Source organism: Hemiscyllium ocellatum, chromosome 7, assembly GCF_020745735.1.
Source record: "Hemiscyllium ocellatum isolate sHemOce1 chromosome 7, sHemOce1.pat.X.cur, whole genome shotgun sequence".
NCBI lineage: Eukaryota > Metazoa > Chordata > Chondrichthyes > Orectolobiformes > Hemiscylliidae > Hemiscyllium > Hemiscyllium ocellatum.
In genome coordinates this window covers 99354207-99379434 of record NC_083407.1, presented here as the reverse complement: position 1 = coordinate 99379434, position 25228 = coordinate 99354207, and the positions used below count along the sequence as shown (strand labels likewise).

The following is a 25228-nucleotide window of genomic DNA, read 5'->3' as shown; positions in this document are numbered from 1 at the left end:
CACATCTACTGCTCTGCCCTCATCAATCTTCTTTGTTACTTCTTCAAAAAACTCAATCAAGTTTATGAGACATGATTTCCCACGCACAAAGCCATGTTGACTATCCTGAATCAGTCCTTGCCTTTCCAAATACATGTACATCCTGTCCCTCAGGATTCCCTCCAACAACTTGCCCACCACTGAGGTCAGGCTCACTGGTCCTGGCTTGTCCTTACCATCTTTCTTAAATAATGGCACCAGGTTGGCCAACCTCCAGTCTTCTGGCACCTCACCTGTGACTACTGATGATACAAATATCTCAGCAAGAGGCCCAGCAATCATTTTCCTAGCTTCCCATGGAGCTCTGGGTACACCTGATCAGGTCCTGGGGATCTTGGAGGGGAGCTTGCAAGTGGTGATCTTCCCATGTATCTGTTGCCCTTTCCTTCTCGTTGAGTGTGGTGGGTTTGGAAGATGTCTTAGTGAGTTGCTGCAGTATATCATGTAGATAGTACACCTTGCTGTCACTCTGAATCAACGGTGCTAGGAGTGAATGTTTAAATGAATGCTAATGTAGTGCCAGTCAAGTGGGTTGCTTTGCCCTGGATGATGTCAAGCTTCCTGAGTGTTGTTGGGGATGCACCCATCCAGGCAAGTGGGGAGCATTCCATCACACTCCGGACTTGTGCCTTGTGGATGATGGAGAGGCTTTGGGGAGTTAGGAGGTGAGTTCCCCATCATAGTGTTCCTCGTCTCCGAACTGCTCTTGTAGCCACTGTGTTTATGTGATGAGTCCAGTTGAGTTTCTAGTCAATGGTAGCCCCCCCCCGCCCCAGGATGATAGTAGCGGGAGATTCAGTGATGACAATAATCTCCTGTTGGGGATGGTCACTGCCTGACTCTCGTGCAGTGCTAACACGGGAAGAGAATGCTAAACGCACACTTACATAAACCTGACGCCAGCCGTCGCGGACTCGGATATACAAGTCTCCACGCTCCATGACATAAGCCAATGTTCCCTCCTGCAGGCTGCGAGAGATACTCAGCATGGTCTGATAGGTCTGCAGCACTGTAACCTGGGGGACATAGAAAGGCCTTTCTATTGAATGCCACAGACACCACGACATAAATCAAAGATTGCAGCTTGACGTTTCGATGGTGACTCCAGGGGTTATTACACTTGGGATGAATGCCAGGTCGCCAGGGCTCAGTGTCTTCAGCCAGGTGTACAAAGCAATCTGACCCACTGACCTCTCCATGGTACCTGCCAGCCAATGGGTGTAGCACTCCTTCCATGGTGAACTTTACCTGTGTTTCCAACCCTGTCCCACTCAGCAGCTGCCCCCCTCCCACCTCACCTGCATCCCCAGCCATCATCAGCCTTCCCCCCACCACTGCAGCACCCCCCCCCCCCGCCTCCATCACCAGGCCTATAGTGATAAGGGCATACCAGCTCAGTCAACCTCATAGAGTCTGAGTTCCCAGAGTGGGGCTGCTAATCTGGTCCAATCAGGGAGCCCTGACTGACAGATATAACCAGGGTGTCACAGGGTCTGTTCACTCTGAGAGCTGGCTCTGAGGGAACTGGGTCAGCGTCAAAGGCTCTCCGAATGTAAATGAAGGGTGACTTGGTGACAGGAGACCGGCCTCTGTGGAGTTATTTCACAACCTGCTCATTCCCAGGCCCACCTTCTGGCCCCCATTTCTAGGTCTGAACCAACTGAACACATGTGACCATGCTCTGGGAGTGAATAGATCGACTCTAGTCCCCAGCCCCTCCTCAGCACTGTGACTGATTGAAGATCCCACACTTACCCCAGAAGCTGAGGCTGCAGAGCCAGGGGGACCAGGGGGTCCTGGTGGTCCGACGATGCCTATGAGAGAGTGTTACAGAGAGAGAGCGAGAGAGAGCATGACAGATAGGGAGAGTGAGACAGTGAGAGACAGAGAGACAATGAAACAGAGACAGTGAGAGATGGAGAGACAGTGTGAGAGAGAGAGAGAGAGACAGAGACAATGAAACAGAGACAGCGAGAGAGAGAGAGAGAGAGAGAGAGACAGAGGCAGTCAGAGACAGAAAGACAGTGAGAGACAGAATGACAGTGAGAGACAGCGAGAGTGAGAAACAGAGACAGCGAGAGTAAGAAACAGAGATAGCGAGAGACAGAGGCAGTGAGAGAGATAGAGCGAGGTAGAGACAGAGAGATTGAGAGGGAGTGAGTGAGAGAGACAGTGAAAGAGAGATAAATAGAGACAGATAGAGAGAGAGAGATAGAGATTGAGAGAGAATAAGAAAGACAGTGGGAGAGAGCAAGAGAAAACAAGAGGGTAAAAAAAACACAAGAGTGAGAGGATGTGAGAGAGCAAGTGAGAGAGAGCAAGTGTGAGTGAGACAGAGTGACCAAGCAGAAAAGAGAGATAGAATGCAAGAGGGTGAGAGAGAGAGAGAGTGAGAGATTAATTCCACATCACGCTAATGGAACCAGCCTTGTACACTGACTTATCCAAACCATAACCACCATCCCAGTGACTGGTTTCCCTCATGTCAGAGTGATTCACTAACTGGTTTGGAATTCGATTTTCCAGCTGAACTCTCATTCTCAGCACCAAGTTTATAAATCTCTCTGTCCTCCTCCATACACACTGGCTTCATCGCCAGCAGCATCCTCACTGGGGAGTGCCCACTCCTCACCCCTCACTGGGAGTGCCCATTCTTCACCCCTCACTGGGGAGTGCCCACTCTTCACCCCTCACTGGGGAGTGCCCATTCTTCACCCCTCACTGGGGAGTGCCCACTCTTCACCCCTCACTGGGGAGTGCCCATTCTTCACCCCTCACTGGGAGTGCCCATTCTTCACCCCTCACAGGGAGTGCCCATTCTTCACCCCTCACTGGGGAGTGCCCATTCTTCACCCCTCACTGGGGAGTGCCCACTCTTCACCCCTCACAGGGAGTGCCCATTCTTCACCCCTCACTGGGGAGTGCCCACTCTTCACCCCTCACTGGGGAGTGCCCATTCTTCACCCCTCACAGGGAGTGCCCACTCTTCACCCCTCACTGGGGAGTGCCCACTCTTCACCCCTCACTGGGGAGTGCCCACTCTTCACCCCTCACTGGGAGTGCCCACTCTTCACCCCTCACTGGGAGTGCCCATTCTTCACCCCTCACAGGGAGTGCCCACTCTTCACCCCTCACTGGGAGTGCTCATTCTTTCAAACACTGACTTCCAGCACACACTTGGTTCTTGGTGTACAGCCACGTCACAACATGAGTCCATCTCTCAAATAACCTCTCTCCACACCCTACGTAAATACCTTATCTGCACCTACCACCAAAATACCCACCCCATCTCCAAAATATCATCTTTACTCCCACCCAAATGCTCTCTACTCCCTCTTCCAAGAAAACCCTCTCCTGCATCCACCTCTCTGAAATACTCTCTCACACCCTCATCTCCCAAAAACATCTCCCCATCCCCAAAATACCCTTCATCCCATCCTTCCCCACCCTGACCTATCCCAGTCTCTACTCCTTCCCTCCCCACCCTGACCTATCCCAGTCTCTACCCCTTCCCTCCCCACCCTGACCTATCCCAATCTTTACCCCTTCCATCCCCACCCTGACCTATCCCAATCTTTACCCCTTCCCTCCCTGGCCTGACCTATCCCAATCTTTACCCCTTCCATCCCCACCCTGACCTATCCCAGTCTCTACTCCTTCCCTCCCCATCCTGACCTATCCCAATCTTTACCCCTTCCCTCCCCATCTTTCCCTATCCCAGTCTTTACCCCTTCCCTCCCTGGCCTGACCTATCCCAATCTTTACCCCTTCCCTCCCTGCCCTGACCTATCCCAATCTTTACCCCTTCCCTCCCCATCTTTCCCTATCCCAGTCTTTACCCCTTCCCTCTCCATCTTTCCCTATCCCAGTCTTTACCCCTTCCCTCCCCATCTTTCCCTATCCCAGTCTTTATTCCTTCCCTCCCCACCCTGACCTATCCCAGTCTTTACCCCTTCCTTCCCCCCTTCCCTATCCCAGTCTCTACTCCTTCCCTCCCCACCCTGACCTATCCTAGTCTCTATCCCTTCCCTCCCCATCATTCCCTATCCCAGTCTTTACCCCTTCCCTCCCCACCCTGACCTATCCTAGTCTCTATCCCTTCCCTCCCCACCCTGACCTATCCTAGTCTCTATCCCTTCCCTCCCCATCTTTCCCTATCCCAGTCTCTATCCCTTCCCTCCCCACCCTTACCTATCCCAGTCTCTATCCCTTCCCTCCCCATCTTTCCCTATCACAGTCTACCTCAGCCCATTACAATGCTTTCCGCTCAAATCCATCCCAACCCTGCCCACCACATTGTGTTCAACCTGACACAACTCCAAAGATGAACTTATCGAGCAGGGGAGGGGGAGAGGTGGTTTGATACCAACTTGTTCTGTGGTGTCCTGAAGCAGAAACTCCTGGGGGACCGGGAGGCCCAGGAGGACCAGGGGCACCTGGATACCCATAACCAGGGGGTCCCGCGTTGCCTGGTAACCCTCTAGGTCCAACAATGCTGTCTCCTTTCGGTCCCTGGGGGAGGGTGAGAGGTGGATGGTTAGTCAACAACGGGCAGTGGGGTGTAAGGCCAGAACGTTTCCCCTCAGGTGATCAAATTATTTTGTATAGAATCCGCCTCCTGTACCCTGCAACATCTGCAAATAAACACAGGGAGGGCCATACATAGGTGTCAACCCTGGGTAACAGTCTGGTTTTTGCCTCAGCTAATGGATCCAGTCCCACTCCTGTGGTGTGAGGACCTCAGTTAAACATAGCGTTGTATCACTGGAGGTGCAGCATTTCAGCGGAGGGGCTGTCTGACCGCTCAGATAGGTATAAAAGACCCCAAGGTACTACTACATGCGTGTTACCCCAAATGTCCTGACCAATATTTTTCCTTCAGTAAACATCTCTAAAACAGAGGATCTGCTCATTATCAGACTGCTACTTGTGGGAGTTGCAGGCTGAGTTGTCTTTCATACCAAATTGGAGTTGGGGTCAGTTATTTGCCCTCTCAGTCTGTTCTCCCATTCCGTATTACATAATTAGATTAGATTACTTACAGTATGGAAACAGGCCCTTCGGCCCAACAAGTCCACACCGACCCGCCGAAGCGCAACCCACCCATACCCCTACATTTTACCCCTTACCTAACACTATGGGCAATTTAGCATGGCCAATCCACCTGACCCGCACATCTTTGGACTGTAGGAGGAAACCGGAGCACCCGGAGGAAACCCACGCAGACACGGGGAGAACGTGCAAACTCCACACAGTCAGTCGCCTGAGTTGGGAATTGAACCCGGGTCTCAGGTGCTGTGAGGCAGCAGTGCTAACCACTGTGCCACCGTATGGTCGTGGCCAACCTGATTCTTGGCCTTAGCTCCATTTTCTTGCCTCAACCCTTCATCACCCCCAACGCCCTTTGCCCATCAGCAATCTGGCCAAGGCTGCCTTGAATAGATTCAACGAGCCAGTCTCCACCCCTCTCTGGGGGGTACAAAATTCCAAAGAGTGACAACCCTCAGTTAAACTGCACCCCCACGTTCTCGATTCCACCACGAGAGTCAACACGCTCTCTCAGGATCTGCTCTCCCAGTGATTTCACCCCCCCCCCCATCCCTGAAAGTTCCATGTTTCAATCAGGTCTTTGTACATTACTCTGAACACCAGCAAGCACAGGCCCACTGCTCAAACCGTCCTCACTGTAAAACCCCTTCGCCCTGGGAATGCCACATCATAGGAGCGGCTACACCTCAGAGACCTAACATAAATTTGGGCCTCTTCTCTGGCCATCGTCCTTTCTCCAAAGGATACTTTTGCCTGCTTTCCTAAGAACAACTCCCCACCGAGCCCAGGATGAACCAGGGGTGTTGGGAGGATAGTCTCTGGAGCCAATCTGCAAACTCAACAACGTGCAAGAATGTTCTGGCAAAAGACAGAGAGAGAGAATCTTTTCACTGGCACTCGCTGGCCACCACTTGGGAGCTTCTTACCTGAAGACCCGGTGGTCCCGGAGGCCCAGGAGGACCCTGGGGCCCGGCTACACCGGAACCATAGCCATCTCCTGGTGCGCCCTTCTCTCCTTTCTGCCCCACGTCACCCATTTCTCCTTTTGCACCCTGTCAGCATTGTGGGGGTGTTGGGGGGGGGGGGGGGGGGGAAGGGAGACAAGAGAAGACAGAAAATGGTGAGGACAGGGAACAGAAAGAGACTCAAGACCTGTACATAGAGCATGCAGTGCAACCCCAAAACTGATGGTGGCAATGCTGAGCACGTGATGCTTGGCTGGCCGACTCTGGGAGCACGCATCCAGGGCGGTTATGTCACATGACCACCAGCCCCCAAGTCTCAGATACCACTGCTGGCTAAACAAGGCAAGCTGGAGGCTGGAGGAACACAGCAACCAGGCAGCATCAGGAGGTGGAGAAGGCAACGTTTTGGGTGTAACCCTTCTTCAGGAGGGAGTCGAGTTGGCTCATTGGGTGTCTGAATCCCACTCCATCTCAGATTGCTTTTGTAAACTTGCCTGTGACCTTTCTCCCTGGGTTTTGTCCAGGATATTCTCAAAGACTCATTGCAGGCACTTACAGAGACTGACAGAGGGGTAAAACGTTGACCATTCTCAGGAGCTCTTCATCAGAAGAGAAAGGGGTGAGAATTTGAAATGAGTGCCCAATAGATGCCAGAGTTTCTGGCACCACTGGCAAGTTCACTGCCGAGAGAGCAAGGAGACAGCAACACTTACTCTGAGAGACGAGGTGAAGTCATATACCTCACGTGGGATGGTTCCTGTAACCGAGCAGCACAGAGACATGTCAGAGTTGGTTAATATACAAAACTGAAGGCACAATATCACCTGAAAAGAAGGTCAAAACACAGACTGAGGTCTCCTCAGGAAACCAGTAGCGGAACTGGACTCTAGCACAGTGACTCCAAATCGCAGGAGCAACATGCATCAAGTGGAAGCCTTATGAGGACTGGCATAAACTGGTGCCTCTGAAACTGGGGCTAGGGCCTTCCTGATCTTCCTAACCTTCTGCTACCACCTTCCACAACCCCCATTACTGACACTCAGTAGCAGCAGTGTGCACCATCTACAAGATGCTCTGCGGAAACTCGCCCGAGCTCCTCAGACAGCACCCTCCAAATCCATGAGCACTTCCATCTAGAAGGACAAAGGCAGCAGATATTTGGGAACACCACGACCTGCAAGTTTCACCATCCTGACTTGGAATTACATCCCTATTCCTTCAGTGTTGCTGGGTCACAATGCTGGAACTCCCTCTCGAACGGCACTGTGGACTGCGACAGTTCAAGATGGCCGAAGCTCACCATCACCTTGACAACGGACGTGCAGCACATGCTGGCCTCACTAAGGAGGCTGAAGCCCCGCGAGCAAATGACTTAAAAAGTCTGGACTGCAGTGGAAACCACCTTGTACAGGAGGTAAGATGGGGATCGCTAGATCCGTGAGATCTGGACTCGTTTTGAATCTCTGATGGGGTTGGGAGGGAAACTTTGCAAGTGAATTTTTTTGCCCTGCTTGGCTCTGGGTGTTGACTTCCTGTGGAGGTTCTGAGTCACCAGGAGAGCTCTCAAGACCTGTTTGTTCCCCTTTTCTTGGGAGGGTCTGCCGCATCTTGTATGATTTAGCAGGCGAGTGGTAGGCCACCCCCCTCTCTGGTATCAAGGACCCTGGGGTAACAATCCTGGTTGCCGAGAGCTGCCAGACAATGCATGACTGGGATGTGCTCATCAGCGCCCTGGGATGAGGTAGCCACTGCTAGTACAACGGCCACCCAAGGTCTCCAGTTGGATAGCAGTCTGGCACAAGTGAATTGAAATGAATCAGTTTTATTGTCACGTGTATTCAGATGAATACAGTGATAGGTTAAAAGTCATCACTAATGGCACCATCTTAGGTACAAAGGTGTCTGGGTACGGATTCTTCAGTACAAGTTATTCGGAAAAAATAAAGAAATAAAACGTCTAGCATTGAGGACTGTAGGAATAAATCAGAAAATAAAGAAATTAAGAAGTTCAGAACAATGGTCCTTCCCACCCAGTCCATGCTGGCACCTAGCCCCCAGTCCATGCCAGGCCTTGACAATGCCAGGGAGAAGATAGGGCTTTGAGGAAGGGTGGCCAGGAATGTGGCACTCAGTTGCCCCCCTCTTTCCTGATGCCAAGTCCTTCAATTAGGCACTGACTACCTTTCAACAAGGTAGTTCTCATTTGCACTCCACAAGGCAAGTCTCAAGCTGGTCACTGAGTTAATGCCAGCGGCTGTGGGTTGAGGCCGTCACGTGGGCATTAGTTATCCAGTTCCGAGCCTCAGTTGGCAGTGGGGTACAAAGGCAATGCAAAGGTCTGCCAATCATGGGGGCGGAGGAGGGTAGATGATGAGGTCCTCATCCATTAACTCTCCTGCCTGATTAAGTGGCCCACTCTGCCACCAAGCACACCACACAGGTGGGCACAGGACTCTGCCCTTTGACTCTCCAAGGGGATCCATGTTTACTGAATTGGGAAGCAGAGAAGGAATTGTCCAGTCACACCCGTGTCAGCCATTTTGGCATGGGGCAGATGTGCGAGAGAGGTAGTCAGCTTTTCATGCTCGAAGTTCAACTTGAAAAGCCCAGCAGCAGTCAGACTCCTAGCTGTTAAATGTTGATCACAGGGCGAGCTTTTCACCCATTGGAAACTCAGAAACCTGACAGCTCAGTCTCCATGTTCTAATGCAGAGACACGTTGTTCTTGACTGAGACGGAAACAGCGGTTTCAGTTAATACTCCTGTGGCTTTTTATTTTCAAAACCGTGCATGGAGTTATTTCCTCCCAGACAGAGGGAGTAAGCTCTGACCTCCTCTGCTACCCCTTACCTCCCAGGTTACTCACCTGGAGGGCCAGGAAGCCCAGGGTCCCCAGTATCCCCTTTCTGTCCTGGAGGGCCCATATACCCTGGGTTGCCACGGTCTCCTTTAGGGCCTGTGTGAGGGAACAGGTCAAGATAGTCATGGATCGAGGCTGTAATCATTTATCAGTCCAAGTACTGGAATTGAAAGACATTCTTTCAACACTAGTTACGAGGCACATTCATTGTTCATTTAGATCTAACTTCAGTCAATCATTCTCAAATGAGGTTAGAATGTGATGATAATGTCTACTTTCACAATTCACGTGTTCTTTTCTTTATTTGTTTTTGTTCACGGGATGAGGGCGTGACTAGCTGGGTAGCATTTATTACCCATCCCTAAGTGCCCAGAGGGCAGTTAAGAATCAACCACATTGCTGGTGGGTCTGGAGTCACATGTAGGTCAGACCAGGTGAGGATGGCAGTTTCCTTCCCTAAAGGGCACTAGTGAACCAGATGGGTTTTTCCTGACAATCGACAATGGATTCACGGTCATCATCAGGCTCTTAATTCCAGGACTCTTTATTATTGAATTCAAATTCTATCATCTGTCATGGCAGGATTCAAACCCAGGTCCCTCGAACGTTACCCGGGTCTCTGGATTTACAGCCCAGTGATATACCACTAAGCCAGTGCCTTCTCTATAAGAAGGATACATTTGGATTGGGGAGTGAAGTGTTAAATGTAGAGTTAATGGAAGAACCAATGGATTTGGGAAATTACCAAACACCATTCAAAGGAGAACTCATTCTACATAAAACGGCCAAGGTGGAAATGTGAACATAGTCAGCAATGGGCTATTTTTTTTTTAAGTGGACAAACTGTCAACAGTTCCTTCATAAGGGGCTTGAGTTAGTCATGTGGGTCTCAGATTACAGACAGGATTAAAAGGACAACAAGGACAGCTCTTAAAGTTTCCATTTACCTTTTAGATTAAGACTGATTGATAATTAATCTACATTTTCCAGGTATGCAGGGTTGCTATGGAAATAGACCATGTAGGTTTTATATAAACCCGCTGTGTTGGGTTTATTTGTTTGCTTTCTCACAGACAGGGATGGTGTAACATTTAGAGCTGGAACAATTGGAAACACGTAGAGGGGGGAGATCTGCCAAAGGTTTCAGACAATTAAGCAAAAAGGGAGTGAAGTCCATCTTTGAATTTAGGCAGTTGCAGACTCCTAGAATGTAGCAGGAAAGCTGGGGCAAAATAAAGTGAATTCCTGAGGGCTGACACCCCGTGGTGTATTCCTGGGAGATGTGAAAGTAGCATTGACAGTCTGGAAGAACTGGGGAATCTATTTGTTAAGTTTTGAAAGCTTAAAATGTAAGTGTTCACAAAATAAGTAGAGTTAAAACATTTTATTTACTTTCTTTAACTCTTGTAAAGTATAGTTCCCAATCCAACCAAAATCAGAATTGAGGCACTTCAGCCTATCATTGTATACTTTCTGAATGAGCAGTTACCTAGTACCTGCCTTCTCCCTCAAACCAGACACAATCTTCCTTCTCAGACAACAATCTAATTCCCTCTTGAATGTTTTGACTGAACAAGCCTACACTATATTCTCAGGAACCACATCACAGGTATTAGCCATTAAAACTTGCAGCATAAATAATTGGCTTTTGATTTTCTTTCTATAAGTTAATGGCCTCCCTCATGATGATAATAGATAGGAAATATTGCATAGCCAAATAGGGCTGTTTTGATGCTCAGTGGTTAGCACAGCTGCCTCACATCGCTCGAGGCCCAAGTTCGATTGCACCCTCGAGTGACTGTCTATGTGAAGTTTGCACGTTCTCTGTGTGGCTTTCCTCTATGTGCTCTTGGATTCCTCCAGTCCAAAGGTGTTTAAGTGGATTAGCCATGGGAAATGCAGGGAATTACAGGGATTGGATAGGATGTTCAAAGAGGGTCCGTGCACACTTGATGGGACAAATGGCCTCTTTCAGCACTGTAGGGACTCTGTATTAGCCAGATGGATCAGAATAGTTTTCTACATGACTGAAATAAAATAGTTAGGGTGCTTAACTGACATTTTCAGCTCAATGCAGGATGGGCAGAAACCCCAAAGCTCTAATTTATGGACACAATGTTCATAATTTAATGACCGGTGTTTGAACAGGTTTCAAACTGAATCTTGGATTGAAGGTTCCTGTGATTAAAGTAGACTGGGTGTCCTGTCTTGTCCATCGCCTTAGATGAGAGAAATGCGGCCAATTTGTTTCCGGATGGCGTCCATGTCCTTGCTGCCCAGTGGAAGCCCAAATAGTTGTGCTAACATCACAGAAAGACCGAAGATCAAAGTCTCTCCTGCAACTTCAGCAGAATAGTGCAAAATCCACCAAGGGATAGACAATGGCATTGATTGGAGGTGTGCATTTTATTGGAGGACCTTTACCCAATAGACCATGAACACCTTACCTTGTGGTCCATGTATTCCAGTGAATCCTTCAGCTGCTCCTCTGAACACCTGAAGAGAAGACGGGGATAATCACGAGTCGAGTATCCACAGCGGAGTTAAAATCTTTCTCTAGTCAGTCTGAGTCACGGCTCAGAGTCAGAAACTTGTGATGACATGTCCCCACCCCGGAGCCTTCAGCTTAATCTATGGACGATCCCAACACTGTACTGAGGGAACACCCCTACCACCATCTTGTGGATAAAACACTAAACCAATCTCCCCTATTTGTCAGAATTTGTTAAGCTGGAATTCTGGGTGGGATGCAGTGCCTGATGGGAAGGTATCAGCACAGTAGCAGCATTACTGAAGAAGGGCAATAAGACACGGACACTGGAACCATTCCAGCCTTATTTAATTTGGCCGTTCAGGAAGTACATCGCACACTTACGTGATCAGACGCTGGCATACCAGGTGGTCCAGGGGGTCCTGGAGGACCGGGTGGTCCTGGAATATTCTGGTAAACAGGACAATAGGAAATTGATTCAGAAAATACCTGAAGCTTAAGACGTACAATTGCCAGAATGAAACAGTGAAGGCAGGACTCACCCGGTACCCAAAACCACCACTGAAATCTCCTGGCTCGCCCTTTTCACCTTTCAGTCCATTTATGCCAGGCCGACCCTACATGGGAGAGAAAGAGCGATTAGGGAAGGAGAAGGCTGAAGGGTCACTAATCCACACTGACATATCGAGAAGAGAAAGTCTGCAAGGCAAATGAAGTGATCTGAACAGAGGAATGACCGGTCTGCAAGCACGATGCTGAACTTCCTGAGGTCGGACATTTCCGATCAGCAGTCGGCCATTCTGCACTCTGACCTCTCTGTCCTTGGCCTGCTTCAGGGTCTACACCTCATCCTTCAACCAGGCTTCCAGGTGGAATGTGGAGTTTGACAGTATCTGACAGAAACCCCCGACCCAGGATTCCAACTCACCACCAGTTTGTTTTCTGGTCTTTGCAGGTTTTTAATTTTGCTCTCACCTTTCTTTAGTCCTTGCATTTGGAAGGCAGCCATTAATCATCCCACCCTTCCCACCTCATCAGGGCACAGCTTCTGTTAATCGGCTTGTCCCATTATTTCTCCCATTGGCCTTGCGCCGTCAAGTGTTTTGTCAATCAATCTCGCCTACTCTTCACCTTATCACAATCCCTCACTTCCATTATTTTTCCAATAACCCCGCCCAAATGTTTACTTGCCAAAAAGCAGTCATGTCTCTTAACCTTTCTCAGTTCAGGTGAAAGGTCAACGGTCTGAAACGTTGACTGCTTCTGCACCCCCCCAGGCAGCCTTTCTGACCTTCCAGTGTTCCCTGTTTGCATCTTGTTCCAGGAGAATCTATTGACGAGCTCAGTTAGCTGGAGATCTTCCCAGGCTGAGGCAGTGTATGTCTCTCCCTAGTTCCGTGGCTGGTGCACAAGCCAATGACCGGCATCTGCAGACATTACCCGCAGCGACTCTGAGGTGGAGCCACTGTCAGAACTTGCGTGATCTCCTCAAAGATTTCTGGATGATCTGCTCAGGTGATTTCAGTGCTCCGTCTTTCCATTTTTGAGTGACGCCCTTTCATTTGAACGTTTAAATGGGCCGGAGGTTGGCACTACTCCAGGTGGTAACTTTCTCAAAGGGATGATGGGAGCACAGAGAGAGGATGGGTGGGGGGGGGTTCAAAAAGGGAAGATGGAAGGATCAAAGGGAGGTTGGGGGCACTTCGGGAGGATGGGGGGATCGAAGGGAGTTTGGGGACACAAAGGACTGGCACTTTCATTTTCACCCAACTGGACTAATTGACTCAGGAAGAGATCTGTCGCTCCTTCCAACTGGGTAAGATTCAATGGTAGACACTGAGCCGTTATTCATCCAGCAGGGGAATCTAGAATGTGAGGGCACCATTGCAAGTTAAGGGCTGCTTATTTATGATTGGGTTAAGGAGACGGTCCTTCACTCCATGGGATCATGGACCTTTGGAATTCTCCACCTCAGGACATTGCGAATGCTCCATCGTTGGGTCCAATTAAGGCTGGATCAGATACGTTTTTGGTGTCTGAGGGAATCGAGGTGACAGGGAGCGGGTGGGTGAGTGGATTTAAAGCCGAGGGGCACCCATGCTTATGCTAAATGGAGGAGAGGGCTTGAGGAGGTGTAGGAATTACTCCTGTTCCTATTTCCTGTGTTCTAAAATGCCAGAGTGGAAGGGGTCCAGGACTTTAAAAGTAACTTGTGTGTACAAGCCAGCTTGTGCATCCAGAAGAACTCAGGCACATAGTGAAGAGCTAAAAGGACAAGGATAGAGGGGGTGTATTGACCAGACTTATACTGGGGCTAAAATGATAAAGTTATTAGAGCAGGCTGCACAGACTCTGTGTGTATTCCCTCAAGTAGTGAAGATTCATTTAATGTGAAAGGACTGGATAGAGAAAAGGTATTTCTTCCAAAGAGGGGAGACCAGAACAACAGGGGAGCGTACAAATGCCAGGTCATTCAGGGTCGATATTGGGAAGCACAGCTTCACACAAAAGATTGTGGGAAATTTGGACCCCTCCCCTCCCCCAGCCCTAACCTCCCGGATAAGTTGGGGGGAAAGGTCAAAGCTGAGTTTGAAAGGTTTCTCAGAACAGGCATCACCCTGCAACGTTCACCCCGTTTCTCTTTCTGTGCAAATGCTGCCTGACCTCCGAAGTATTTCCAGCATTTTCCGCTGTTATCTCAGTAGTTTGTTATTGGGGTGATAGATTTGATTGGATAAGTGTTTTAATCATATAGAACCAAGGAGGGCAGACCAAGTTCAGGTACAGATCGGACACAGGCAAAGTGAGTGGTATAGTAAGCTCGAGGGGCTGAATGACCTCACTGTGCCAAGTCACCCAGACACACTTTGCCTGCCTGTTCATCATCCAAACTCTAATCCTTTGAATTCCAGATTTTACATGCAAAAAGAAACAAAAAAACACTCCTCACCGGTCTCCCTGGCAATCCAATTTCACCTTTTTGACCTGGGTATCCCGGCAAGCCCTGTGGATTAGAAGCAGAGATAGCCAACAATTAACTGTGATTGGAGGACACAGCTCCCAGCAGGCCTTGGGTCAGTCTGTCTGTTTGAACCACTGTTTAGGGGGAGCCCAGTCACACGCAATGGACTCCAAGTTCAGTCAGGTGGCTTCCTTCAGATAACAGGCCTCATTTACAACCATTATTCTAATGCAGACACGTAACAGGGAGCCTGTATGATGAAGCTCCCGAATTTTAACAGGGGCACTGACGTTCCCTAGCCTGGCCTGGCCAGCTAGTGAAGGGACTGCTCGCTCTGAACGCTTTCAACAGGAAGTAGAGGGGACTAAAGGGTTCAATACGGTCAATAAAGAGAAACAATTTTCTCAGAGGGAACTCCAGGCCTAAGGTGGACGTAACCTTAGGGGGTGACATCAGGAAGCACTTCTTCGCACTGCAATATAAAACTCTTTCCCCAAGTAAACACTGCTGGGTAACTTCAATTTTTTAAGACGGAGCTATAGATCTTTCTTGGTTAAAGGTATCAAGAGCTACAGAGCAAAGGCACATAAATAGAGCTCCTTACAGGTCAGACAGCATCTATCTGAACATCACCTTTATTCAGATGTTTAATGTTGATCTTGCTCTTTGTTCACCTTCTCTGTAGCTGTAACATTGTATACCTAGCTTTGTTCGATTACCCTTACGCATTTTGTATGGTATGACCTGCCTGTACTGCACATGAAACTAAACTTTTCATTGTCCCTAGGTACGTGACAACAATAAATCAAATTTTAAAAATCATTTTTAACTTTATTCTTTCATGGGATTGGGCATTCCTTGCACGTGTTGTATTTTCCCAATTGCCCTTGAACTGAGCGGCTTGCCATTTCAGAGGGCAGTAGAGTGGGTCTGGAGTCACATGGAGCCTCAGATTTCCTCCCCGAAAGACATTAGTGAACCAAATGGGTTTTAACAAAATCAATGATAATTGTCACGATCACCATCACCGAGACTAGTTTTCATTTCAAGAGAGAGGCAAAAATCGATTGGAGATAGTCAGCATGGTTTTGTGCGTGCAAAATCGTGTCTCACAAACTTGACTGAGTTTTTTGAGGAAGTTACTAAAAAGATTGATGAAGGCGTTGCAGTAAATGTCGTTATTTGGATTTTAGTAAAGCCTTTGACAAGGTTCCACATGGTAGACTGATGAGTAAAGAGAGGTCACATAGGATTCAGTATGAGCTTGCCAATTGGATACATAATTGGCTTAACAGCAGCAGACAGTGAGTAAATGGTGGAGGGTCGCTTTTTGGACAAGAGGCCTGTGACCAGCAGTGTTCCACAGGGATCACTTCTGGGTCCTCTTTTGTTTCTGTAAATGATTTGGATGAGAATATATAAAGGCATGGTTAGTAAGTTTGTAGATGATGCCAAAATTGGTGACATAGTAAGACAGTGAACAAGGCTTTCTGAGATTACAAAGGGATCTTGATCAAATGGGTTGATGGGCTGAATATGGGAGTTCAATCTGGATAAACGTGAGGTATTGCATTTTGGTTCAACAAACAATAGTAGGGCTTATACAATTAATGGTCGAAACTTGGGTGGTGTTTTAGAACAGAGGGACCTGGGGTGCAGGTACATATTCCCTTCAAGTTTGCATGACATGTAGTCAGAGTGGTTAAAAAGGCATTTGGCACGCTCACCTTCATTCCTCAGTCCTTTGAATATAGGAGTGAGAGGTTGGGACCTTATGTTGAGGTTGTACAGGACATTGGTGAGGCCTCTTCTGGATTACTGTGTCCAGTTCTGGTCACCCAGTTATAGGAAGGATATTATTAAGCTGGAGAGGGTTCAGAAGAGATTTACCAGGAAGTTCCCAGGTATGGAAGGTTTCAGTTATAAAGAAAGACTGGATAGGCTGGGACATTTTCACAAGAGCGTAGGAGGTTGAGAGGCGATCTGATAGAAGCATATAAAATAATGAGAGGTTTAGACAGTTAACAGTAGTTGTCTTTTCCCTAGGACAGGTGATTTCAAATCTAGGGGGCATGTTTTAAAGAGAAAGATTTTAAAAAGACGTAAGAGTCAATGTTTTTACACAGAGGCTGGTTTGTGTGTGGAATGAACTTCCTGAGGATGTGGGGGATGCAGGTACAATTACAACGTTTAAAAGACATTTGATAAACACATGAATAAGGAAGGGTTTGGAGGGATATGGGCCTGGAACAGGCAGGTGGGACTAGTTTAGTTTTGGATTATGTTTGGCATAGACCGAAGTGTCTGTTTCCGGGCTGTATGACGCTGTTGGGTAAATGGGACTGGAATTGAACCTGTGACCCCCAAAGCCTCTGGACTGAGTGACATTCCCACTATGCCAGAGACCCTTGGTGTTTTGTGTCCAGAGTGCACACGGAGAAGTGGGTGAGCTTTCAGGATCCTGGAACTCAGCAGGGAGCCTCAGAAGGAGGGAAGCAAAGCAAGGACAACACAAAGGCCACAGTAAACTGGAACCAGCACAGGAGGAGGGGAACAAAGTTAGAAAAGCAAAAGTGGGGGGGGCGGGAGATCAGAATCTATTCCATATTTACAGAACAATCGAGGCCGATACGAGGTTTGGCTCAGGGTCCCATTTGATCATTCAGGTTTATTTAGAAATTCTGCAAATACTCCATTGTGTTAGCTCAGGCAGCAAGCCCAAGGAACAGAGAGAATGCTGGGACCAAATGACCTCCAGTGTGACCTTCCCTCTCAGCCACGCAGGGGTCGCTCAAAGGCTCCGTGTATGGTGTGACCGAATCCAGTTTTGCAAGTTGCTACCACCCGTGACACGAGTAAGCAATCACAGGGATCCTAGCTCCCTGTGATGTACCTTCGATGATATAAGGGGTTGAATAGATTGGGTTCATATTGTCTGGAACCTCGAGAAAAAAGATGTCAATGAAACACAGAAAGTTCCTAAGAGGCCAGATCCTGAGGGGTGGTTTCCCCCTCACTGGGGATCTGGGCAGCACTGTCTCAGTATAAAGGATTGTTCATTTACTACAGAGAGAGGGACAGCTGTCTTCATTCAGAGAGCTGTGTATCTTTAGAGTGCTCTCCCCCAGAGGGTGGTGGATGCTTCATCCTTCAATACATTTAAGACTGATACCAACAGAGTTTTGGTTTCTGGGAGAATTGAGGGGTGTGGGACCAGGTAACAATTTGGGGGTTGAGGCAGAAAATCAACCAAAACAGAGTCAAATGGTGCAGCAATCTTGAGGGGCTGAATGGTCTACTCCTGCTTCCCTTGTTACGTATGATTCTAAAGAGAGGAGATCCTTCGTCCAATCCATGCTGGGCTTGAACAAGAGACTGAATACCTACAGAGACGCCAAGATATCCATTACCCTGTCAATGCAGGAGTCTCGATTTGTTTCCTGTTACGCAGGTTCAGAATGGCTCTGGATCCAGAATTAATTAACTGCATTTTAGTCAAGTCTGATACAACATATCATCCTAAAGTCGATGAACGTTCAGTGAGAGTGACGGGGAAAGTGAAGTCACTTCAGGCCATTAGAAAGAGTTGGATATTTTAAGCAATCGAGCTGCCGGATTCTGAAACTAATGCTGGCCAGACAGGGTGGTGTCGACAGATGAGGTTTTTGACGAATGTCAGGAGCTGACAGATTTCCGACAGCAGATGCCTTACCTGGGGGCCAATGGGTCCTGGAATGCCAGCATCACCCTGAGGGGAACAAAATTCACCACAGCTTTAGATTCAGAGTAACTGGTTTAATCTGAGTGCTTCTCCTCTGAAAGAACTATGTCAGAAAAGAATCCCTTGGCCTAATGACAGATTGTAAGTGGGGGAATGGGGGCACTGTTCATCGCTGTTCCATCTTCAATCAAGGCTTTAGAAGGAGTGGTTTAATTAGCTAAAGTGGAAGTTCACTTCTCATTCATTAACGGACTGGGTAAGTGACCATGGCAACCCGAAGCTGAACTCATTTGCCTTGTAACCATCCCCAAATCTGTGAAGCCAAGAGCCCCCCCAAACCTGGATTCCTCTCACCTCATCAAACAACTTTTACCTTTCTGTCTTAGCTATGTGAAAGTTAAATCATTAACATTGTTTATTGGGTACTCCAGTCTTATCCGACTGGGCTCAGAGACAGAGTGGAGGTGAAGAAACAGGGTGACGTTAGCATTTTCTGATTTACAATGCAAAATGACTGACGTGAGTTTGTGAATTCTCAGCTAACCTTGTGCAATATTGTAAGAGTTTTCAATAACAATGTTACAATGCTGAGGCTGTTTCTTCAATCACTTATTTTATAGCTGGGTGCTAAAATAACCTCATTGTTGTCCTTCTTGAGCTTACAGTTACTCCCCTCTCAGCCTGAATCTTGGATCCATAATGTTTAGCTCTCCCATTAATATGTGATATCACACAGATATATCTTGTATTAATACATCACCATCAGCTTCTCAAGGGTCATTAGGGTCAACAACAAATGTTGGCCTTGTCAGTCAGCTCCCTGTTCATGGCGGATCATCAAACAGAGACAGTTTGGTCACATCAAGCCCTTGAGACCACTCAGTCGTCAGTCTCAGTCCTTCTCCACCTCATCCCCTTGTTTGTGGCTAACCAAGTTACCCGCTCCTATCTCTGGAGGAGTTTGACAACATGGATTTCATTCCTTGAACTGGGAATCCACTGCATTAATCCATTCCTTGCTCTGGGAAAAGGGATAATGGGAGAGATTCTTCTCCGTTTTAGTGTGGGATTTGAAGTTTGTGTGGGATTACATTGTTTGGGAGTTGCTGATCACTGCACACTGCCTGGGGATGGCCGAGGCTAACCAGCCCTCTAGGACTGCCCTGGAATCTCCAGGAATTAAAGATTGATAGAACATAGAACAGTACAGCACAGGAACAGGCCCTTGGGCCCATCATATCTGTGCCAACCATGATGCCATTTTAAACTAATCCCATCTGCCTGCATATGTCTACTCCCTGCCTGTTCAGGTATTTGTTTAAACGTCTCGTAAACAATACTACTTTATCTGATTCTACCACCTCCCCTGGCAGTGGGTTCCAGACACCTATCACCTTCTGCATAACAAAAGAACTCCCTAACACATATCCTAAGTATTTCTCTTCTCACCTTAAACCTATGCCCCCTAGTATTTGACATACCACTCTGTGATAAAGACTCTGACTATCCACCCTATCCATTCCCCGCATAATTTTATTTACTTCGATCAGGTCACCTCTTCATCTCAAACGCTTTTAGTGAAAACGATCCAAGTTTATCCAACCTCTCCTTCCGGCTAATACACTCCAACATCCTGCACCCACTCCACAGCCTCCACATCCTTCCTATAGTGCGGCGACCAGAACTGCACAAAATACTCCAAACGTGGCCTAACTAAAGATTTATACAGCTGCAACATGATGTGCCAACGTTTATACTCACTGACCTGATCAATGAAGTTACACGTGCTGTACACCTTCATTAGCGCCTCAGCTACTTGTGTTGCCACTTTTAGAAAGCTATAACTTGCACCCTAAGGTCCCTCTGTACATCAAAAACACTCTAGCATTTATTTTACTCTTGTATGAAACCTCCCAAAATACCTCACCTCACAATAGTCCAGATTAAACCCCATCCCAACTTGCCACCTGATCTATATCCTGCTGTATCCTTTGCCTATCCTTTCATTATCCACAATCTCACCAATTTTCATGTCACCTGCAAACCTACAGACAGCCCATCTACATTTTCATCCAATTATGCGGAACACCACTGGTTACAGACCCCTAGCCAGAAAAGCACCTCTCCCACAACTACCCCCTGACTGCCATGACCAAGCCAATTTTGCATCCAACTCACCATGGATCCCGTGTGACTTAATCACTTGAAGCAGCCTACCATGAGGGACTTTGTCAAATGCCTTAGTAAAGTCCATGTAGACAACATCCAAAAAACATGCTGTATCCTCATCAACCAACTCCATCACTTCTTAGAAAAGCTCAATCAAATTTTTGAGACCAGCCCTGCCCTGCATAAAGCTGACTTCTAATAGGTCTATCCTTCCGCTTCACCGGAGGCTCACTGATGATGCTACCTAGTATGGTGACGAAACGTCTGAAAACAAACCTTCCAGCTCAGCAAGCTAACTCGCATCCAGTCTCTTTTTCTCCAAATGCAAGTAAATCCTGTCCCCAAGGATATTCTCCAATTATTTCCCTCACCAACCTATAATTTCCTAGATTATCCCTGTTGCTCTTCTTAAACAAAGGGACAACATTGGCTATTCTCCGGTCTTCTGGCACCTCACCTCTGGCTAAAGAGAATTCAAAGATCTCTGTCAAGGCTCCAAAAATCTCCTCCCTTGCCTCCCTCAATATCCTTGGATAGATCCCATCAGGCCCTGGAGACCTATCTACATTAATGTTTTTTCAAGACACCCAACACCTCTTCCTTCTTAACGTCGACATGCCCCAGAAAATCAACAAACTCCTCTCTAATCTTACCATCATCAATGTCCTTCTCCTTGGTGAATACCACTGAAGGGCTCATTATGGACCTCACCCACTTTCTGAGGCTCCACACATAAATTCCCACCTTTGTCCTTGAGTGGACCAACCCTTTCCCTAGCTATTGGCTTACTCCTGATATATGTATAAAATGCCTTGGGATTCACCTCAAACCTACTTGCCAAGGACATTTCATGACGTTGTGGTTCTGCTCGCCGAGCTGGAAGTTTTTGCTGCAAACGTTTCGTTCCCTGGCTAGGGAACATCATCAGTGCTGTTGGAGCCTCGTGTGAAGCGCTGCTTTGATGTTTCTTCCGGTATTTATATTGGTTTGTTCTTGCCGCTTCCGGGTGTCAGTTTCAGCTGCAGTGATTTGTATGTGGGGTCCAGGTCGATGTGTCTGTTGATGGATGTTCTTGTCGTTTCCGGGTGTCAGTTTCAGACACATCGACCTGGACCCCGCATACAAATCACTACAGCTGAAACTGACACCCGGAAGCGGCAAGAACAAACCACTATAAATACTGGAAGAAACATCAAAGCAGCGCTTCACACGAGGCTCCAACAGCACTGATGATGTTCCCTAGCCAGGGAACGAAACGTTTGCAGCAAAAACTTCCAGCTCGGCGAGCAGAACCACAACAACGGATACCCGAGCTACAAATCTTCAATCAGATTTTAAACATTTCATGACCTCTATTTTGCCTCCTAATTCCTTGATTAAGTTCTTTTCTGCTTCCTTATACTGTATTCCTCAAGGGTTTTGTCTGATTTCAGTTTCCTGAACTTTACATATGCTTCCTTTGTCTTTTTGACTAAGCTTTCAATATCTCTTATCATCCAGGGTTCCAGAATCTTGCCATCATTACCTTATATCCCCACGAGAACACGCTGGACCTGAACTCTGATCAACATCCATATGTTATATGTGGATTTACTCTCAAACTGCTGCCCCCAATCGAATTCATCTAGTTCCTGCCTAACACTAAATTGCCCATTGTGCTCAGAGATGTGTAGGTTAGGTGCATTACTCAGGGGAAATGTAAAGTAAGAGGGTAGGGGAATGGGTCTGGGTAGGATACTCTTTGGAGGGTCAGTGTGGACTTGTTGGGCCAAATGGCCTGTCTCCACACTGTAGGGATTCTATGATTATTATGGTAATTAACCTTCCCCCACATGAGCACTTTCACCCGAGGACCAACATTATCCTTTTCTAAAATTATTTAAAAACTTACAGAATTATGATCGCTGTTCCCATTTCAGTCTGAGATATCAGTCACCTGGTAAGGCTTATTCTCCAATACAACAGCTCCAGTCCCTTCCCTAGTTGGACTATCTACAGATTGTTTCAAGAAACATTCCTGGATGCACCTAACAAATTCTGTCCCATCTATGTCCCTGGTATGAAGAGAGTCCCACTCAATATCAGTGAAATTAAAAACACCCACGATAACAACCCTGTTGTTTTTCCACCTTTCCAAGATCTGCTTACAAATCTGTTTCTCTATCTCCCGCTGGCTACTGGGAGCCCTATAATATAACCCCAGCATTGTAACTGCACCTCTCTTATTTCTGCATCTTACCCAATAGGCCTTGCAGGATGAGCCCTCCAAGATGTCCTCTCATAGTGCAGCTGTGACATGCCCCTTAATCAGTAATGCAAACCCCCCCCCCCGCCCACTCCTTTTACAGCCCTCTCTATCATGTCTGAAACATCTAAACCCTGGAATGTTGACGTACCAGTCCTGCCTTTCTCTGCACCAGGTTTCTATAATGACTACCCCATTGTAGTCCCATATTCTAATCCACGCCCTAAACTCATGTGCCTTACCTGTTATACTCCTTACATTAAAATAAATGCACTTCAAACTGCCAGTCCCACCATGTTCATGAACCTGGTCCTGCCTTTTCTTCTGAATAACCTAACTTGATTTAACCTCAGGCTTCTCCTCAATCACTCCCCATGGTGGCCTTTTGCTCTGGTTCCCACCCACTCCCACTGCACTAGTGTTAACCGTCCCAAGTTTGCACTAGCAAACCTCCCTGCGAGGATCCTAAGAGGTGCCCCTTCAGTTTAGGTGCAACCTGTCCTTCCTGTACAGGTCCTTTCTGCCCTGGAAGAGATCCCAATCATCCAGGTATCTGATGCCCACCCACCTACTCCAGCTCTTTAGCCACGCATTCAATTGGATAATCTTCTTATTTCTGGCCTCATTAGCACGTGGTTTCGGAAGTGATCCTGAGTTTACAAGCCTAGAGGTCCTACCTAACTCCCCGAACACCCTTTGCAGAACCTCAGGACTCTCTTCCTGCCGATGTCACTCGTACCAATATCGACCAGAGCAGCTGGTTGCTCACTTCCCCCTTTTCAGAACGATTCAGACTCATCCTTGACCCTAACACACCCTCCAGGAGTCTCACTCCTGAGCACAGATCTGTGCCCCTGACTATAGAGTCCCCTATCACTACTGCTCACAATATCTTCCCTCCAGGGATGGCAAAAAAAATCAAAAATGCTTTAAAACATTTGTATTGCTTAATTAGGTCACATGATCGAACCTCCAAGGACTCTGTTCAGTCACAGTTGGTAACCAAAGGATATCCTGAAGACACAGGCCTTTTACAAGCACATCCATCTGTCTGGTTCAAAGCTGTCACTAGTTTTACATTTTTTAATATCTTAGTTTGATGCTGGATTAGAGCAAATGTACTTCCCATTCCTCCCCATATTCCCAAAGGTACAAGTGGTTTTCAAATTAGATTTACGGCATGGTGGCACAGTGGTTAGCACTGCTGCCTCACAGCACCAGAGACCTGGGTTCAATTCCCGCCTCAAGCAACTAACTGTGTGGAGTTTGCACATTCTCCCCATGTCTGCGTGGGTTTCCTCCAGGTGCTCCAGTTTCCTCCCACAGTCCAAAGATGTGCAGGTCAGGTGAATTGGCCACGCTAAATTGCCTGTAGTGTGAGATGATGGGGTAAATGTAGGGGAGTGGATCTGGATGGGTTGTGCTTCGGAGGGTTGGTGTGGACTTGTTGGGCTGAATGGCCTGTTTCCACACTGTAGGTAATCTAATCTAAACAAGCACGGAACCAGAACTGTGAGGCTGTCACTATGGGGAAAGATTATACAGGTTGGGCCTCTCTTAGGACAGAGAGGACTGAAAGGTGATGTGATCATATAGAGGGCTCGTTTCATCATGAAGGAGATCAGATGGGTAAATGCAGAGAAGCTGTCTCCACTTTGCAAATCTACCGGTCACAAGTACAAGACAGTCATTAATAAATCCAAGAGAGAATTCAACAGAATCTCTCTCCCCAGAGAGTGCGGTGAATGTGGAACCTGCCCCAACAGGGAGTGGCTGAAATCAAAGTTATAGATGCACTTAAAGGGAAGGAATATTAGAAACTGGGGAAACAGTGGATTTAAGGGCATACATTGTTTGGGTCAATGAAGGAGGCAAGTGAGAGGTCTGCATGATTACTAGCATGGACTAGATAGGCTGAATGGCCTGTTTCTGAATTGTAACATCTTCATATTTGTAAAGCAGGTCTTTAGCAAGGAAGCCTTTTCTGCTGCAGTTTCTCACATTAGCACAGTCAGACTCGGCTGCAGCTGGTCCTCATAATATCCAACATCTCACCTTTGATCCAATGCCACTGGCCAGCAGACTATTCAATGTGGTTCCATCGGGGCTAATGATGAAGCCAGGCTCTCCCCTATCACCCTGGAAAGGAAGAAGACGGATGCAGTATGTTACAGTACCTTGTACAACTCGCAGATGGTTGAAATGGTGGAGGGTGAGATTTTGGAATGTGGAGGCTGGTAGGAGATGACAAGGAATTCTGTCACAGTTCTGGGGAAGGGAGAAGAGCAGAATTATGGGAATGGATGGGCATGGTCAAAGGCCCAGTCTATCACAGCAGGGGGGGAGCAGAGATGGGAGATGTATTGGAATCACGGGTATATGCTTCTTAATTTTATCACTCCTGCTATGCAGTGTGTCACAGACATTTCCTTCAGCACCTTCCTCCCACATGGCCCCTCCACTGGCTCTGCACTTGTTTGTGAACCATCACATATCTCTCTCTCCCTCTCTGGTGCACTTTGGACACCTACTTCTTGTTGAAAGGTCACTCCCATGAAATACCATCTCTGTTTCTCTGTCCACAGCTGCTGCCCTGACCCGCTGAGCATTTCCAGCCTTTCGTCTGGTTTTTCAGCCCACTTTGGGAACAGCCAGCAATACAACAGTGCACTCTGTCCATCTGGAAGGGGAGACACCCTTTAGGCTCTCAGTCAACCCTGTAGAAGA

General features: G+C 47.6%; 1 protein-coding gene across 3 annotated transcripts in view; it reads right to left on the bottom strand.

Annotated features, from left to right (window-relative positions):
• The window catches only part of col18a1a (collagen type XVIII alpha 1 chain a), a 307944-nt gene that overhangs the window by 12310 nt on the left and 270406 nt on the right, over positions 1-25228 (bottom strand). For all 3 annotated transcript variants that reach the window (XM_060827580.1, XM_060827578.1, XM_060827579.1), the window contains 12 exons: positions 24557-24640; positions 18079-18114; positions 14355-14408; positions 11947-12021; positions 11789-11854; positions 11361-11409; positions 8920-9009; positions 6767-6810; positions 6015-6140; positions 4410-4551; positions 1795-1853; positions 927-1055 (listed from right to left, as the gene is read on the bottom strand). In XM_060827580.1, coding sequence (XP_060683563.1) covers positions 927-1055; positions 1795-1853; positions 4410-4551; positions 6015-6140; positions 6767-6810; positions 8920-9009; positions 11361-11409; positions 11789-11854; positions 11947-12021; positions 14355-14408; positions 18079-18114; positions 24557-24640 — 954 coding nt within the window. The remainder of the gene's footprint in view (positions 1-926; positions 1056-1794; positions 1854-4409; positions 4552-6014; positions 6141-6766; positions 6811-8919; positions 9010-11360; positions 11410-11788; positions 11855-11946; positions 12022-14354; positions 14409-18078; positions 18115-24556; positions 24641-25228) is intronic.